The sequence below is a fragment of the Acanthisitta chloris genome, unplaced genomic scaffold, assembly GCF_000695815.1.
Source record: "Acanthisitta chloris isolate BGI_N310 unplaced genomic scaffold, ASM69581v1 scaffold39703, whole genome shotgun sequence".
NCBI lineage: Eukaryota > Metazoa > Chordata > Aves > Passeriformes > Acanthisittidae > Acanthisitta > Acanthisitta chloris.
This window is the reverse complement of record NW_008666306.1, coordinates 1,023-17,411: the sequence shown is the minus strand read 5'-3', so window position 1 is coordinate 17,411 and position 16,389 is coordinate 1,023. Positions and strand designations below refer to the sequence as shown.

The 16,389-nt window shown below is 47.5% G+C and overlaps 1 protein-coding gene across 1 annotated transcript in view; it reads right to left on the bottom strand.

The window, feature by feature from the left end:
• The window catches only part of ANKRD6 (ankyrin repeat domain 6), a gene marked incomplete at its 5' end in the record, with an annotated part of 16,046 nt that extends 985 nt beyond the window's left edge, over positions 1 to 15,061 (bottom strand). The window contains 12 exons of the mRNA XM_009072035.1: positions 890 to 1,232; positions 3,432 to 3,545; positions 4,539 to 4,691; positions 6,667 to 6,843; positions 7,050 to 7,187; positions 7,437 to 7,541; positions 8,375 to 8,452; positions 8,631 to 8,729; positions 10,422 to 10,520; positions 11,260 to 11,358; positions 14,264 to 14,362; positions 14,963 to 15,061. Coding sequence (XP_009070283.1) covers positions 890 to 1,232; positions 3,432 to 3,545; positions 4,539 to 4,691; positions 6,667 to 6,843; positions 7,050 to 7,187; positions 7,437 to 7,541; positions 8,375 to 8,452; positions 8,631 to 8,729; positions 10,422 to 10,520; positions 11,260 to 11,358; positions 14,264 to 14,362; positions 14,963 to 15,061 — 1,603 coding nt within the window. The remainder of the gene's footprint in view (positions 1 to 889; positions 1,233 to 3,431; positions 3,546 to 4,538; positions 4,692 to 6,666; positions 6,844 to 7,049; positions 7,188 to 7,436; positions 7,542 to 8,374; positions 8,453 to 8,630; positions 8,730 to 10,421; positions 10,521 to 11,259; positions 11,359 to 14,263; positions 14,363 to 14,962) is intronic.
• Positions 15,062 to 16,389: the final 1,328 nt, after the last annotated feature.

Here is a 16,389-nt window from a genome sequence, read left to right as displayed (position 1 = left end):
TGATCTGGTGGGAGGTGTCCCTGCCCAGGGCAGGGGTTGGATGATCTCTAAGGTCTCTTCCAACCCAAACCATTCAAGTGATTCTATGTCTTCATTGGAAGGGTGTGCAGCAAAGACCAGTCTAGATTCCCAAAGCAGGTTATGTCTGCTGATGTTTATGACCACACAGCTTCTACAAAACTTGAAGCCCAAGTAATTTTGAAGAGGTCACACATTCATAGAGTCAAAGAATTTTAGGGGTTGGAATGGAGCTGAGAGCTCATCCAGCCCCAAGCCCTGCCCTGGGCAGGGACACCTCCCACCAGAGCAGGTTGCTCAAGGCTCATCCAACCTGGCTGTGAACACTGCCAGGGTTGGGGCAGCCACAGCCTCCCTGGGCACCCTGGGACAGGGTCTCACCACCAGAACAGGCAAAACTTCTGCCTAACATCAAACCTATTTTGATGTTTCTGAACTGTTCAGTGCAGTAGAGCTCACACTCATGCTGCCACAAGATCTGTTGGATGCCTTTGTAGTCTGATGGGGCATCCATGTGGATGTCTGTTCACTTTGCATGGTGTTTAGGTGACACATACAATAAATCCTACAGAAGTCCATGACTCTCACAGCATATTCCCACTGGCTGTGGAGACAGGGCCATTCTGCACATTTCTTTTTACCCCTCAAAAGCTGCCAGGGCCTAGAGTTATTCAGAGCACCAAATGACTTGGCTTCAATGACACATGGAAGCATCAGGAAGAGTCAGTGGAATTCCAAAACATCCCCAGTGGCCCATTCAAATCCCAAGACATTAGGCATATGGATGGGGAAAAACACAGCCAGAATTGATACATGTGGTATCAAGACAAGGTAATGAGCTCCCCATTGAATGGATATGACATCGAAGTACCTGACATGGTTGCACCTGATGCACCATCTTGTTTCATGCAGAAGTGCTGCCCAAAGCTCTGTTCTGGCATCTGGACTCTGCTCCTTGCCCCTTCTTCCAAGAGGCTGTTTGGAACAGTGATGTAGGAATGCTGGTGGGAGCCCTCTGACTGCAGCACAGCCTGGCTGGCCTTACAGTCCTTGGCACTCTGGGGGTTGTTGTCAGTATCCAAGGTCTCAGTGAGAGACTCACAGGTGGACAAAGTTGATTTTGGTCTGGATGACCTGGAATCTCCAGAAAGCTTGAGCTCCAGATTCTGAATCTTCAACAAGCACCAAGTCTTCAGCTCATCCACCAAGGAAATCTGTGAGAAAGAGACTGTAAATTAGCTGATGCTATAATGAGATCCTGTGGTTCCTGAGGACATGCGGCAGGGACAGAGAGAAGCAAGGTGGGTAGCTGTGGGCTTAGACTCCCTGTACAGATGTGCATGCTGCCACTGGGAATATTTGGAGGACTGCAAATCAGAGAAGGTGAAGAACTAGGCATTAGTGAATGAAAAGCTGCTCTGTAGCCCAAGCTACCACTTCTTAGATAGGAACATCCTACTTTAAATGCAACTCTTAAGTCCTCCTATCAAGGATGACTTGTTTGTCATACAGACAATGACACTTTCTAAGTGCAAGGAACATCACTTGTGGTCAAAGCTGCTGCTTCTTAAGAATGAAATTCAAATTAGACACTTAAATAATTGAAACCAGCAGTGACAAGAAAGACTTGGGAGTGACAGTGGATGAGAAACTGCCCATGAGCTGCAGTGTGAGCTCAGCCCAGAGACCAAGCCAGGCCTGGGCTGAGCCACAGGAGTGTGGGCAGCAGGGCAAGGGAGGTGATTCTGCCCCTCTGCTCTGCTCTGGGAGACCCACCTGGAATACAGTTTTCCCTGTTCTGGTGGTGAGACACTGTCCCAGGTTGCCCAGGGAGGCTGTGGCTGCCCCAACCCTGGCAGTGTTCACAGCCAGGCTGGCTGAGCCTTGAGCAACCTGCTCTGGTGGGAGGTGTCCCTGCCCAGGGCAGGGGTTGGGGCTGGGTGAGCTCTCAGCTCCATTCCATCCCCAAAATTCTATGATTCTGTGATTCTGGGACACAGCTTTATACCTTACTCTGCTCCTCTGTTCACTCAGTGACAGAGGCAAACCCCTCACTAAATGATAAAATCACTACCAGGGGCTGAAGCAGTGTCAGCTGCAGAGGCATTTAAATAATTTAAAACACAAGCAGCTCTTTCATCCTCACGTTCATATGACATCATGAATCTAGGTCAGGCCCTGCTAGGCACAAGGACACTTAGTCAATGTGTTTAGTAAAGCCCAATTCAAGTTTTCCAGTAGTTTCCAATTAGACCCAACAGAGCAGGAACAGCTGATACTGATAATTAATGCCACCTGATTCATCACTCCAGCAGCTTTTTTCTTAGATGGAGATCACAAGGAGATGGAGCACAAGCCTAGACCTTCAGAAGCAAGTATAAGACTTCTATCTCTTAGGATGAAACAAAAACTAAAGCTGTCTTAGTTTGGTAAGTACTTCTTTTTGGAGAAAAGTGTTTTGTGGCTGTTAGGCCAAAGTATCTTGGTTGGTAGGACTGTCACAGCTACCAATCTCTTAGCATGACTTTGGAATGGTCTTAGAAGATCTTAGGACATTTTGCTAGCACAGGGTGTATTTCTCAATGCTTGGAAAAACACCAATAATGAGCAAAAGAACTGTGTTTTAAATTTGCCTGTGTGAGTGGAGAAACACATTTCCTAGCATTCTTAAATGGTGAGTTTTTGCAGAAGCCAGGAAGGCAAGAGCTGGATCTCCATGGGAGCAGTTATTCCTGTACTGCTGGTTAGACAAGCACAGGACAAGAACTTGCCTACTGCAGTAATGCAGAGCCTGGAGATGGTGTCCTGTTGCTAACATCTGAGGGAAGAACTGCAGCCTTTTAACATAGGGGGAAAAAAAGATCAGAGTGAAAAGAAGGGAGAGATTCCCAGGGCCCACAAGTAAAGGGATGAGAAGTAAAAGGAGCAACACAGATCTTAGCCTTTGTTACTATGTGCAGATGTTCCTGCAGGTGTCCTCTAGTGAAGCAAAAGAACAAACAGGGACAAATTTAGCAGTGGGAAGTTTTTGCAAAACACTGTGTTAGGAAAACACTGTTTTGTTACAGATCCCACACTTGAGGCATAGCAAATGAAACTACAACAGTGGGACTGGATGTCACATTCCTCATTTCTAGGGTGAAACGGTTGACAGATCAAGGTGGTGGATAGGAGTAATTTGGTCCTTGAACCTCTTTTGCCTTTTTCAGTGGATATGTCTCCAGTATTAACAGGTGTGTGATGTGGCACTGGAGGATCTGGTTTGGGGGTTCCAGCAGTGACAGGTTAATGGTTGGACTTGATGATCTTAGAGGTCTCCTCCAACCTTGATGGTTCTGTGATTCTAATATTCTCTGCCTGCTGGAAAGAAACCCTTAAGCAGAGCTAACAGGGAGTGGCTGTTTCATCCCTACCTGTCGCTTCTCGCCCTCGTTCTTTTCCAGCTCTGTGTGCTGCTGCAGGCGCTGCAGACACTCTGTTCTCTCTGCTGACAAACGCTCAGCCATCAGCTTGTCCAGAACACGGAGCTGGGGGAAAAACACGGATCAGCTGAGATGGTCATGTTAAAAACTAAACAGAACTCCCATCTGTGAACCTTGTAAGGCAAAGTACAATCAGTCTCCCTTTCTAGGAACACTGTTAACTCGACAGGGATTGAGTGAACCCTCAGGGAATGGGCAGAGACACTGAGCTGGGTGTGAGTGTGGATCTGCCTGAGGGTAGGAAAGCTCTACAGAGAGACCTGGAGTGACTGGATCAGTGGCTGAGGACACTGCATGAGGGTCAGTGAGGCTCAGAGCTGGTGCTGCCCTTGGCACACAACAGCCCATGCAGCTCCAGGCTGGGGGAGCAGTGGGGACAGAGGTGTTGGTCCCAAAGGGCCTTGGCAGTGCTGGTGGCACAGCTCAGTGGGAGCCAAGAGTGTGCACAGGTGGCCAAGGAGGCCAAGGGCACCTTGTCCTGGCTCAGCAGAGTGTGGCAGCAGCACTAGGGCAGTGTCATCCCCCTGCACTGGGCACTGGGGAGGTCCCAGCTCAGTGCTGTGCTCAGCTTTGGGCACTCACTGCCCAAAGGCCATTGAGGCACTGAGCGAGTCCAGCCAAGGGCAACGAGGGCAGCAAAGGGCAGAGCACATGGGCAAGGGCTGAGGGAGTTGGGTTGGTCAGCCTGGAGAAGAGGCTCAGGGGTGACCTCCTGGCTCTCTGCAACTCCCTGCCAGGGAGGGATTTTTGCAGATCAGCTCTAGGACTGTCTTCATTCCCTCTTAATGGCTCAGGGCCTTAAGATTCATTGTCTAAAGAAGCATTAACACATTGAGCATGGGTTTTCTCAAGGCCCTAGTTTGCAACACTAAATCCCTGTGGAATGTCACAGCTCCCTGGACTTGAGTGTTAGATCTCAGGTTTGTTTTTGCAACACAAGAAGTAATCAATAAATCATGGCAATGAAAATATTCATTAAACTTAGGCTATGTTTCTAATAGTCAGATGGGCAGGCAGAGCTCTGGGTCATGTTCTTACTTGATGTTGAGTTTTGCTTTCCATCTGGCCCAGTTTCATATTCATCTTATCTTGTACTGTCCCAAACTCAGCTTTTATCTCTTCCACTGTTGCCTCCAGCTGGTTCTCCAGTCTGTTTATCAGGGGCTCACAACGACATCCATTTATCGGTGCCTGGAAGGAGTAACACAATTACTTTCTTCATCCCATTGTCCTCTCAGCAGACTTGGAACATCACCACAGCCTCCTTGAGTCAGCCTTGGGCTCTTCTGTGCTGCACCTCACCTGCCTGACAGTATCTCACAGTAGCAAACAGGCTGTTAGTGGAAAAAGCAGAGAGTAGCAGAGGGTTGATCTGATTTAGGTGGACACAGCCCAACACTCAGCAGTGTGGATTCCTGCAGAGGAGCCTCCCCTCCTCCTTTGGCCCTGCAGCAGTGTCTCAAACTGGGGGTTGTTCCCTTGGCAGGCAGAGGTGGGTGGTTTGCTGAGCACTAAAGAAAGCTTCAGAAATACATGTACTTAAGAAATTATGTTTGCTATTCAGGGCCTGAGGGCAGCAAAGAAGACAGACAAGCAAAAAATAAAGCAGAAAGGAAGGGAGGAGTGTCATGTATTTCAGGAAATACTATATGGGAGTCTAGTTCTATTAAGCTAATCCTGTGAACAGAAGAGATTTGGATACAAGTCCTGTCTGCTCTCTGCACCTCTCTCTGCTCCACAAATCCTTCCTATGGCCCATCCTCCTACCATTGGATCCCCAGGGGCACAGACTCCTTTTAACACAGAGCTCCTCCATCCTCCCTGGTGAGGATAATCCTGCAGTGCCCCTGGCTGGAAACTTCTCAAGCATTACATAGAGAGGTTGGAAAATACAGCCAAGTAAAACCTTTGAAGTCTGACTTGAATGATCCCCAGAACCTGCTGAATTCCTTACCTACAGCAAGGGACTGAGGAGAGCTGGTGGATGGCTGTATGAAAGGATAGACCTCCTGTGGGTACAGGAGGACATTAGGAAAACAACAGTACAGACATCTGCAGGGTAATTTGCTGACTGTTCATGCTGTCTTATAAATGTCTACTGGTAATTAATTGTATAATCATCTGACTAAAATATCAGTCTCCAAAATGGAATAAATGCACAGGAGTAACTCCAGGTTTATTTGTGAACCAGTTTCAGTACAGATCCTGCCCTAGTAATCCTAGAATCCCCAAAGACAAGTTGCAGTAAACAGAAAGAGCTGAAACAAAATCTACTGAGCTTACTCAAGCTCTTGGTTGAGGTAGTAAGGTTCAGTGCTCACACACTGCTCCCTTTTATTTCCCTTGGCAAAGCTCTTTCCATTTCCTGTCACAAATCATAACGTTTCAAAGTAAATAATAAAAGTTCTGGTGTCATTTCCCATCACTGTTCGTACCTTATCTCCAAAAATAGGAAATACTTTGTAGATCAAAACTACTTAAGTAAAAGAAGGTACACAGGCACAAAACCTGCTTATTGTTTGCCAGACTTCAGGCCAAAATGCACCTGAAGCCCAAACAAGGAAAAGAAATGCACAGTCAGGATTTCATGCCCCTGAAAGTGCAGTTAATTGAACATATTATGGAAGTGTTGGAGCAAGTGCAGAGGAGGCCACAGAGCTGCTCAGAGCACTGGAGCATCTCCCTGTGAGCACAGGCTGAGGGAGTTGGGGCTGTTGAGCCTGGAGAAGAGAAGGTTGTGTGGAGACCTCAGAGCACCTTCCAGGACCTGAAGGGGCTCCAGGGAAGCTGCAGAGGGATCTGTGTTAGGAGCTGCAGGGACAGCACAAGGGGCAATGGGCACAAATTGAAGGAGGGAAATTGAGGTTAGATGTTAGGCAGAAGTTTTGCCTGTTCTGGTGGTGAGACCCTGTCCCAGGGTGCCCAGGGAGGCTGTGGCTGCCCCAACCCTGGCAGTGTTCCCAGCCAGGTTGGATGAGCCTTGAGCAACCTGCTCTGGTGGGAGGTGTCCCTGCTCAGGGCAGGGGTTGGGGCTGGATGATCCCTGAGCTCCAACCCTTAAAATTCCATGATTCTCTGATATTTTCTACCTGTTGCCTAACTGTCCCCCAGTTCCACGTGCTGCTCCCATGTTCCCCTCCACACGGGCAGGCAGTGCCTGGCTCACCTGCATCACCTTCCCATCCTTTCCTCGGTACAGGGTGTACAGCTGGTAGGCTCTGACCTCGTGGGGAGGGGGTGGAGGGGAGCAGTGATGTTTGCTTCTGCGCTTGGGCACGTTGTGCTGGGGCTGAGGGAGTGTCTGCTGGTCAGCTGGGGAGATGGGGTCCGAGAGGGCTGAAACCTGCATGAAATACAATGTTTGCCCTAGTGATGAGCCCCTTGCTAAACTATTCCTGGTGGAAACAAGACAATTGTGACAATCACAGCAAAAATTGAGTTTACCTGACTATTACCTCTGCCCCGTGAGCATGGTGAGGCTGCTGCCCTGACCCACTGACACACCAGCCCAACAGCTACCCCATCCCTCTGTTTGAAATCTGCTGATACCTTTTCCTTTGGCTTCTTCTTTTTGCTCTTCTTCCCTTTGGGATCTGGTGAGGTTGACCGGTGTTCATCCTTGAGATTGTTCTTCCTCTGTGGGGGCTGCTCACTGCTCGGTGTGTCGTCAGCAGCTGAGACACTGCCCTGCTCAGAGCACAGACAGAGAGCTCACAGCAGGTGCAGAGATGAGGAAAAGAAGCTTCTTCACCTATTGCCCAGTTTGAAGCTGCTCTGCACATGTGAGGGGGAAACTCTTTAGCAGCAAAGCATGACACGCTGCCAGGGCAGCTGCTGCACCATGCACCAGTGATGGCTCCAAACTGACTTGAGTCCTATGGGCTCTACTGACACTCCCTCCCCAGACCAGATCCATCTAGTAATGCCAGGCTGTACCTTGCTCTGCACAACTTCATCCCGTGGCACTGACTGAGCTCGTCTTTCCTCCTTCAGTCTCTCTCTCTTCTTCCTCAGGCTTCTCCCACGGTTGAAGCGCGAGACCTGAAGGCAGATCACACTGTTACTCAGTGATGTCATGCTCCTTCCTACCACAGAAGCCAAGGAATAAATAGATCTTTTCCATCTCTGTCTAAAGGGCAATGGAAAAAGTGCAGTTTACTGCACACAGTTCTGGTGCCTCAATATAAGGAGGGCATGGAACAATTGGAGCAAGTGCAGAGGAGGCCACAGAGCTGCTCAGAGCACTAGAGCATCTCCCTGTGAGCACAGGCTGAGGGAGTTGGGGCTGTTGAGCCTGGAGAAGAGAAGGTTGTGTGGAGAGCTCAGAGCACCTTGCAGGAGCTGAAGGGGCTCCAGGGAAGCTGCAGAGGGATCTGTGTTAGGAGCTGCAGGGACAGCACAAGGGGCAGTGGGCACAAATTGAAGGAGGGAAATTGAGGTTGGATGTTAGGCAGAAGTTTTGCCTGTTCTGGTGGTGAGACCCTGTCCCAGGGTGCCCAGGGAGGCTGTGGCTGCCCCAACCCTGGCAGTGTTCACAGCCAGGTTGGCTGAGCCTTGAGCAACCTGCTCTGGTGGGAGGTGTCCCTGCCCAGGGCAGGGGTTGGGGCTGGGAGAGCTCTCAGCTCCATTCCACCCCCTGAAATTCTATGATTCTATGACCTCTGACAGCACTTAATGCTGACGTTTAATCTGCACACCTTGCTGGTCTTGGGGGCTGAAAGGCTTTTCAGCAGTAGAGCTGAGGTCAACCCACAGTGCCAGCAGAAATGTAGGCACCTTCCCCAGAGAAGGGAAGGAGCAGGGGATTTGGCCTCCCATGGTTAATTGGCCTCAGCTCCATGTGTGTGTGTGCTGGGGAAAGATGTGTAACATACCTGTGATGCTTTAGTCAGGAGCAGTGCAACCTCGGGGTTATTGTGCTGTCTGGCAACCTCTAGAGGAGTCTGACCTGCCTGGGAGGAAAAAGAAAACAGCATTTCCTTCAAAACACAAGCTACTGGAATTTCTCCACCCACGTTCAGTACACACTCTGTGAAGAAAAGTGACTAACTGCTTCATTTACCCAGATATAACTCAACACTTAACATCAAGACTATGAAGAATTTTGAAGGAACTCCATGTCCATCTTACATTGTTGACCACGGATGCATCAGCCCCTGCCTCCAGCAGCAGCTTCACCACCTTCCTGTGATTCAGGGCAGCAGCCACATGGAGTGCAGTGTCCCCTGCCTGCAAGTCAGAAAGAAGAAGACCAACTCATGAACACAAGTCCTTGGCTCTCACCCTGCAGAATTCACACCTTCCTAAGAGATGCTCAGAGGTGTAAAAACCTGCTCTTACTGATCATGGAATCATCAGGGTTGGAGGAGACCTCTAAGGTCATCCAGTCCAACCATGAACCTGTCACTGCTGGAACCCCTAAACCCTAACCCAGATCCTCCAGTGCCACATCAGACACCTCTGAAACACCTCCAGGGATGGTGACTCCACCAACTGCCCGGGCAATCTTCCAGTGATGCAACAGCCAAGCTTAAATAAGGCCTGGTCAATAAAAAAAAACATTGAAAAAAGCAGGACTGGGAGGATGGGGACAGGAGGAGGCAAGGAATTACTCCAGCATTGAACTAACCCAAGTGACACCTGATGCAGCTTGAGAGAGCCCAGCTGTACCTCCAGCCAACAGATATGACATCTGAGGGCAGAACCAGTTTTCCCACCACGACCTCCTCTCTTTCTCTTTCCCAGGTTTGATTATTTGGTGTGCAGGTGGTTATGTATCACATTACTCAGAACTGATCAGATAAGCACCAGCAGTAAAGTGGTTGGTGTTCTCTTCACAAGATTCCTCAGGAAAAGCAGATTTTGAACCCAAGCCAGGAGGCAATCCAGGTCCAGCACTAACACTCTGCCCTGCCTTGTCCTGGTGCAGTGAGGTGAGGACAGCTGTGATCAGGTTTGAGCACTCAGAGCCAGCACCTTTCAGGGGAGACCAGATGTGTCTACAATGCCCTTCTGTCCCCCTTGCCCTGCATTTTGCCTTCAGGAAGTTAGATCTCCTCAGGACTAGTGGTTACCTACTGTTTGTTGCTCACTTAGAGGTGTATCCCTAAATCAAATCCTTACACAAACATGGAACAGCTCCATGTAGTGCTGGGGAATGAAGGAAGGAAAGGAATATCTCTCTGGGCCAGGTTCACATCAGCTGCTCTTAATATTCAGCAGCTCATTTTGCAAGTTAAAGAAACTCATTTCCAAATAAAATTCTGTAGTGAATTCAACATGCTGAAGCCCAATTTTGTTTGCTGTGACATCTCACAGCGAAGGAAAGATTAAATGTACAGATCAGAAAACACCTTTATGATCCTCAACCATACGTGGAAAATTTCCCAGGAACACGAGAAAATGTGATTAAGCACCACATAATCTATTTATTTATCAGATAGAACACATTTTAGTGTATAAATTTATTCCCTTCTACCACCCAATGAAGCTACCAGCAATCACTTAACTTCTCTATAAAACAACTGTGGATGATTATCCCTAGGCTGGACTGATCATCACTTTGAATTTAGAGCACACTTTTATGCCCTTTTAATTCTCCCTACTGCAAAATGCTGCAAATATTCCAGAGGAATTCACCCTTCTGTAGCATCTAAGTGTGAGTTGTGCTTCCCAATGTCTCTGTAATGGCCCATAAGATCATTCAACCCCCTCATAAATAAGCAATGCTCTAAAGAAATGATGCAAATGTGATGGCAAAATAATAAACCACTGAGGTGCCATTACTTTGAGGCTTCTCATAAGCATTTGGTGGTACAGTGGAACACAGAGTGAAGTGGGATCCCTTGGGGAGGGATCCCTCTTCCCAACAACTGGCCATATGCAAAGGGCACAGAGTCACAATGAGGTTCATGCACTGACCTGGTTCTTTTCATGGACAGAACAGAAAGCACTGAGCAGCACCCTAATGATGGGCAAGTGATTATAACGAGCAGCCACATGCAGACAGGTATCTCCTGCCTGCAAACAGAAACAAAGCTCTGAGCACGTAGTCACAGGGAGAGAGCACCACACTTGTCATGGTGTTCAGGGATAAAAGAGTCCAGTTAAACCAGAAAGAGCAGGAAATGCCACACACCTCCATGAACAGCAATGCTGTCTGATCTGCAGTACAAAACCTGCTGCCATGGGAAGGTTAGCAAGAGCTGGGGGCATGGATTCATTAACCACTGATGGGCAATACTGGAATTATAAAATCACAGGATTTTAGGGGTTGGGATGAAGCTTAGAGCTGACCCAGCCCCAAGCCCTGCCCTGGGCAGGGACACCTCCCACCAGAGCAGGTTGCTCAAGGCTCATCCAACCTGGCTGTGAACACTGCCAGGGTTGGGGCAGCCACAGCCTCCCTGGGCACCCTGGGACAGGGTCTCACCACCAGAACAGGCAAAACTTCTGCCTAACATCTAACCTCAATTTCCCTCCTTCAATTTGTGCCCATTACCAGGACCCCAAAAAGCAGCAAAGGATCAGCTGCCTCAGTCTGTGCAACAGCTCAAACCCCTTTGGCTCTTCGCCCCTGTCCAAGAGATGGGTACATCACTCAGCCCTGTCAAAGACATCCCTGTACATGATGTGTACACTGGTTGGCCAATGTAACTTACACTAAAAATCACAGCTTAAAAGCCTTTCTACAAGTAAAAGCAACATAGCTAAAACAAAGCCACACACACAAAATGAACATGTTCTTTTCAAAACTCACATTATTTTTGAGGTCTGCTCGAGAGCCTCCAAGTAACAGCACACGAGTACTCTGGGAGTGGCTGTTCTGGCAAGCCAAGTGAAGAGGTGTGTTACCTGCCTTAGAGAAAGACAGCAAAACAGAAAGGCCATATTTAGAAATTGGACAAAGTCATTAAAAAAAGCAAAACTTCACACACAGAGAAACTCACTGCCATGGCACAGCATCTCTGATCTCACACAGTGCTGCTCACCACTGCTGCAGGGTATTTTAGGCAGACAAGCCTCACAGCTCCTGTCTCCTTATGACTGTAACACCAACCAGCTCTAGGTCTGGCTGCTCTGTAGGTGCTCTCACTGGGCAGGATACAGATTTTAGCCCATCAACAAGCTCTGATGTTCAGAAAGCACATCAGACTCCAGCCAAGATGAGAAGGGGGATAAAAAGCCACCCAAACCCAAAGTCCAATGCTTGGACTCGATGATCTTAGAGGTCTCCTCCAACCTTGGTGAGTCTATAACCTAAAAAGAAGACTAAACTGATCTCACTGGATGATCTACCAGAGCAGAAGAGCTTTTATAAAGACAACTTGACTGAAATTAAACTGCATCTCCAGGGTGATGGCCACACAGGAGGAATACAGCTGCTCAGGTGATATTACCCAGGAGTTACAGAAACTAGAGCCAAATCCCTCCTGTCTTCTGTTGCTTCACAGGGTTAGGCACACCCAGCAGCCAATATCTGTCCCATCTATCTGCAGGTATAAGCACAAGGGATGCTCCTGCACAGGGCACTCAGCCCTGGCTGCCAGAAGAGCTGTCAGAATGATTATGTCTTGCCATCAGCAACATAAAAAGCTGAGAGACCAGAGAAACTATTTGGGGATTAAGTAGACTTAGGCTCTTCATTTTTCTGGAAGTCAAAAGGGGTAAAAGCACGTGCAAGCATGCATGATTCCCACATTTTTTTCTGCAGCTCCTGAGAATAGATTGTCCATTAAAAGCCACCCAGAGAGTGAAAGGCAAAGGGAGAGGACTGTGTGGGTAAGACATCAAAGACCAGCACAGGAGCAGCTCACAGAGTATTAAAGGTTTCCAGTCATATTTCAGCCACCAACCCTGCTGAGCTATTCTGTGCACATATTTTCCCAGAGGTGCTGTCTCCAGTTGACTTATGCTGGATTGTAAGCTAAACCTTCTAAGTCCCTGAGGCATCCAAGCATGCAGGATAACCAGACCTGCATCTCACTTCTTTGTACAGAAGTACATGTACACACATAGACAAGTGCATCCAGGATAGGAGCAGAATGGCTCACAAGAGTTTAGAGTTTTGCCTTTATAGTCAGTTTTCCACAGTACCTTTGATACAAATCTAGGTGAACATCACAGCAAAAAAAAAAAAAAAAAAAAAAAAAAAAAAAAAAAAAAAAAAAAAAAAAAAAAAAAAAAAAAAAAAAAAAAAAAAAAAAAAAAAAAAAAAAAAAAAAAAAAAAAAAAAAAAAAAAAAAAAATCACAGAGGATAAAAATCAGTCCTTTAAACAACGTAAAAGAAGGAATATGCATGAAACAATATCGAAGATCCTGTAATTACAGAGCACAAATCACCACAACTGTACAAACAGATGGTTATATAGTGCACATACAGAAACACTATGCCCAGGGAATGGGCCCCTACACCTTAGGCTTTGGCCAGCTGTCTCCTTTCTTCCCAGCCCCTTTCAGCTGTTGTTGTAGAGACATATTTACCAAAACTGCTCAGAGATGCCCCAAACCCATCCCCAAGTCCTCTCGCCTGTCCTGGAGGGCACAGTGCCAGCTGTGACCTGACCCAGCACAGAATCCAAACCCTGACTCCCCCCACACCACAGGCTGCTGCCAACATTTCCTACACTATTCCATTAACTTCGGATTAGTGAATTCAAGTGTCCCATAGCTCTCACAATTAGAGTGGAACCAAACCCTGCTGCTTTGTTATTCTTTCCTCTAAATGGCTCTCAAGGTATAACAAATACCAAAAGGAACATAATCCAGGTTCATGGCAAGATTTTGGGAAGAGACTTGCTCACAGGCTGCTGCCAACATTTCCTACACTATTCCATTAACTTCGGATTAGTGAATTCAAGTGTCCCATAGCTCTCACAATTAGAGTGGAACCAAACCCTGCTGCTTTGTTATTCTTTCCTCTAAATGGCTCTCAAGGTATAACAAATACCAAAAGGAACATAATCCAGGTTCATGGCAAGATTTTGGGAAGAGACTTGCTAATCATAGAAATGGCTCTCAAGGTATAACAAATACCAAAAGGAACATAATCCAGGTTCATGGCAAGATTTTGGGAAGAGACTTGCTAATAGAATCATAGAATCCTCAAGGTTGGAGGAGACCTCAAAAATTGAGTCCAATCACTAACCTGTCACTGCTGGAACCCCCAAACCCTAACCCAGATCCTCCAGTGCCACATCAGACACCTCTGAAACACCTCCAGGGATGGTGACTGCACCACCTCCCTGGGCAATATCCCAGGGCCTCAACACCACAACAGGGAAAACATTTCCCCTCACATCCAATCTGACTCTGCCCTGGCTCAGCTCAAGGCCATTCCAAAATATACACTTTTTCTTCCCCCTCTGTGGTTTACATTCCTTGGTCATTTGATTTCTGGAATAAAACGGATTTTCAAAGCCATTTTCCTATTAGTACAGTTCAGTTCCATTTCAAGTCACACCAATCACAGTGGAGCTCCTTGGTAGAACTTAGAGCTCCATGGAGATTTCCACAGGGATGGCAGTGTTCCTCAGCTGTAACTAAGGCATCATTCAATGGGCTATTGAGTTTCTCCTGCGTCAGCTGTCAAAATACGACTTTCCTAATGCCTCTGGATGAACCATCCAGGCGTGAGAGATGCAAAAAAAAAAAAAAAAAAAGAGCCCCCCACCTGCTGAGAAATGCCATGGCCAAAAACCTCCAGCTCTGAGAATCAGCCACCTCACACCAGAACTGAGAGCTCCTCCCACATGGGTCTCACCTTGTTCTTGGCAAGAACGTTGGCTCCTGCTTTAACGAGCACTTTGGCAGACTGGCTGAATCCATGCCAACAAGCTTCGTGGAGAGCAGTGTTCCCATCCTGAGGAGCACACCCAGGAGGAGAAGGTTAATGTCTTGTGTCCACGAGCAGAGTAACGACACGTTCGGAACACGACAGCTCTGAGCCTCATCTGTCGCTTAAAATGTATTTTTCCTTTCTTATTAGCTTATTTTCTCTTTTATTTTTTTAAGAAGAGGGTAAAAATATTGTTACTAGTTTTGTTTGGGAGTTGGAATTGGTTATATTTACTCCCAAATTCAACTTACAGCCTGGAATTCTCAGCTTTCTGGGATAGTCATGGGAAACTGCAGAGCATGTTGCACAGGGCACAGTATGGTTGTACATGGCTTCAGTTCATCCCTTTCTGAGCTGAGAACAAACTCTTTAAACCAAAAACTAAATCAGCAGTTTATATTAAAGAGATGGTACAACCTTTTTTTTATCAATGCAACTGTTCCAATCCCAGGATCAGTTAGGATGGAAGGGACCACGGTGGGTCATTGGTCCCACCTCCCTATTCCAGCAGGGCCAGCCCAGAGCTCATGGCTCAGGGCTGTGTCCAGCTTTGTCCAATGCACAATTACTTGCAAAGCATCAGACACTTACTCAGGACTACAAACTATAACTTTAGCCTGTTACCTTGTCTTGCCTGTCCAAAGCACAGCCCTCTTGGATGAGAGTTGCTATGATGTCGGTGTTCCCCACCACAGCAGCCCGGTGCAGTGCTGTCTGATCACCCTGCAAAACGAAGAAAAGTCATAATTGGTACCATTCCCACCTCATTTGGGCTCGATGCAGATGCAGACAACACACACAGAGGCTGCACCTTCAGCACAGGAGCTGCTGGAATCCAAGCTGCCTTTGCAAACAGTCCCCATAAACAACCACCATTCGAGTTTCCAAGTTGCTGAAAACGTGAGAGCTACAAACCAACTGTTTACAGAATTTTGCAAGTCATCCAATCCCATAACCAGTGCTGAAGCATTCTAAAATTATGGCAGTATTAGAAGGCAGCGAATGGAACACATTTGGCACAAGGTGTCTGGTATCTACCAGGATCTGTAGGGAGCTGAAGGGAATTACAGGCTGTCGTAACTCATCACGATGATCCTCCTGTGCTTACCCTAACTGGATGAGGCTCTCCTGTTTTGACTCTGATTGCTCCATCAGCCCTGCTTAGGATAAGGAGCATGAGATGAGATCGGTCTCTTCAGCACCTCTAATGAATTGATCAATTAGTGCTAAGAGTGGAGGCAATTTTCTGATGAGGACCACAACTGCAGGACCATCCACCTGCTTCACTCAAGCAACTGAACGACCTTAAGGGCCAAATGACTTTCATGTCTCATGGACCTGCCACATAGCAGCAACAAGCAAGTTTCTTACACCAGTTTCACAGAATCAGTGAGGTTGGAAGGGACCACAGTGGGTCATTGGTCTCACCTCCCTACTCCAGCAGGGCCAGCCTAGAGCTCATGGCTCAGGGCTGTGTCCAGAGGGGTCTGGAATATCTGCAGTGAGGAGAATCCATGACCTCCCTTGGTAATCTGTACCAGTTTATTTGCTTTATCACCAAGTGTCCAAAAGAAATGATGCTGGTGCTGTCATCTTGTCTATCTTGTCATCTTGCCCATCTATCTCCCCTCTGACAACTCAACTCATCTGCTGAATAGAGAGCCCAAAATGAATTTTCTACAAGCCTTCCAGAAACTGAAGACTAGGGAGATGCAAACCAGCCCTGTCCATCAAGGGCTGTCTATATATTTCATGTTCATGTTGCTGAGCCCCTGATAAAGAGGAGGAGCAGAAGGATTTAGGCCACTGGGTGTAGGGATGTAAGGCATCAGTCAATGGGAAAATGAGCTGCAGGAGCTCCACTGCTGCCACAGCAACCAGTCCTGGCTTTGTTTGAAGCTGTGCTGAGGCACAGCCTGAGCCCAGGCACAAAGACAGGCTTCAAAGGTGCACACAGCCTGTTTGGGGCATGAAGAAACAGAGTGGGAATCTAATCCACTTCTGCTTATCTCCATAATGGTCACCACAAACACACGCAGGGCACAGATATG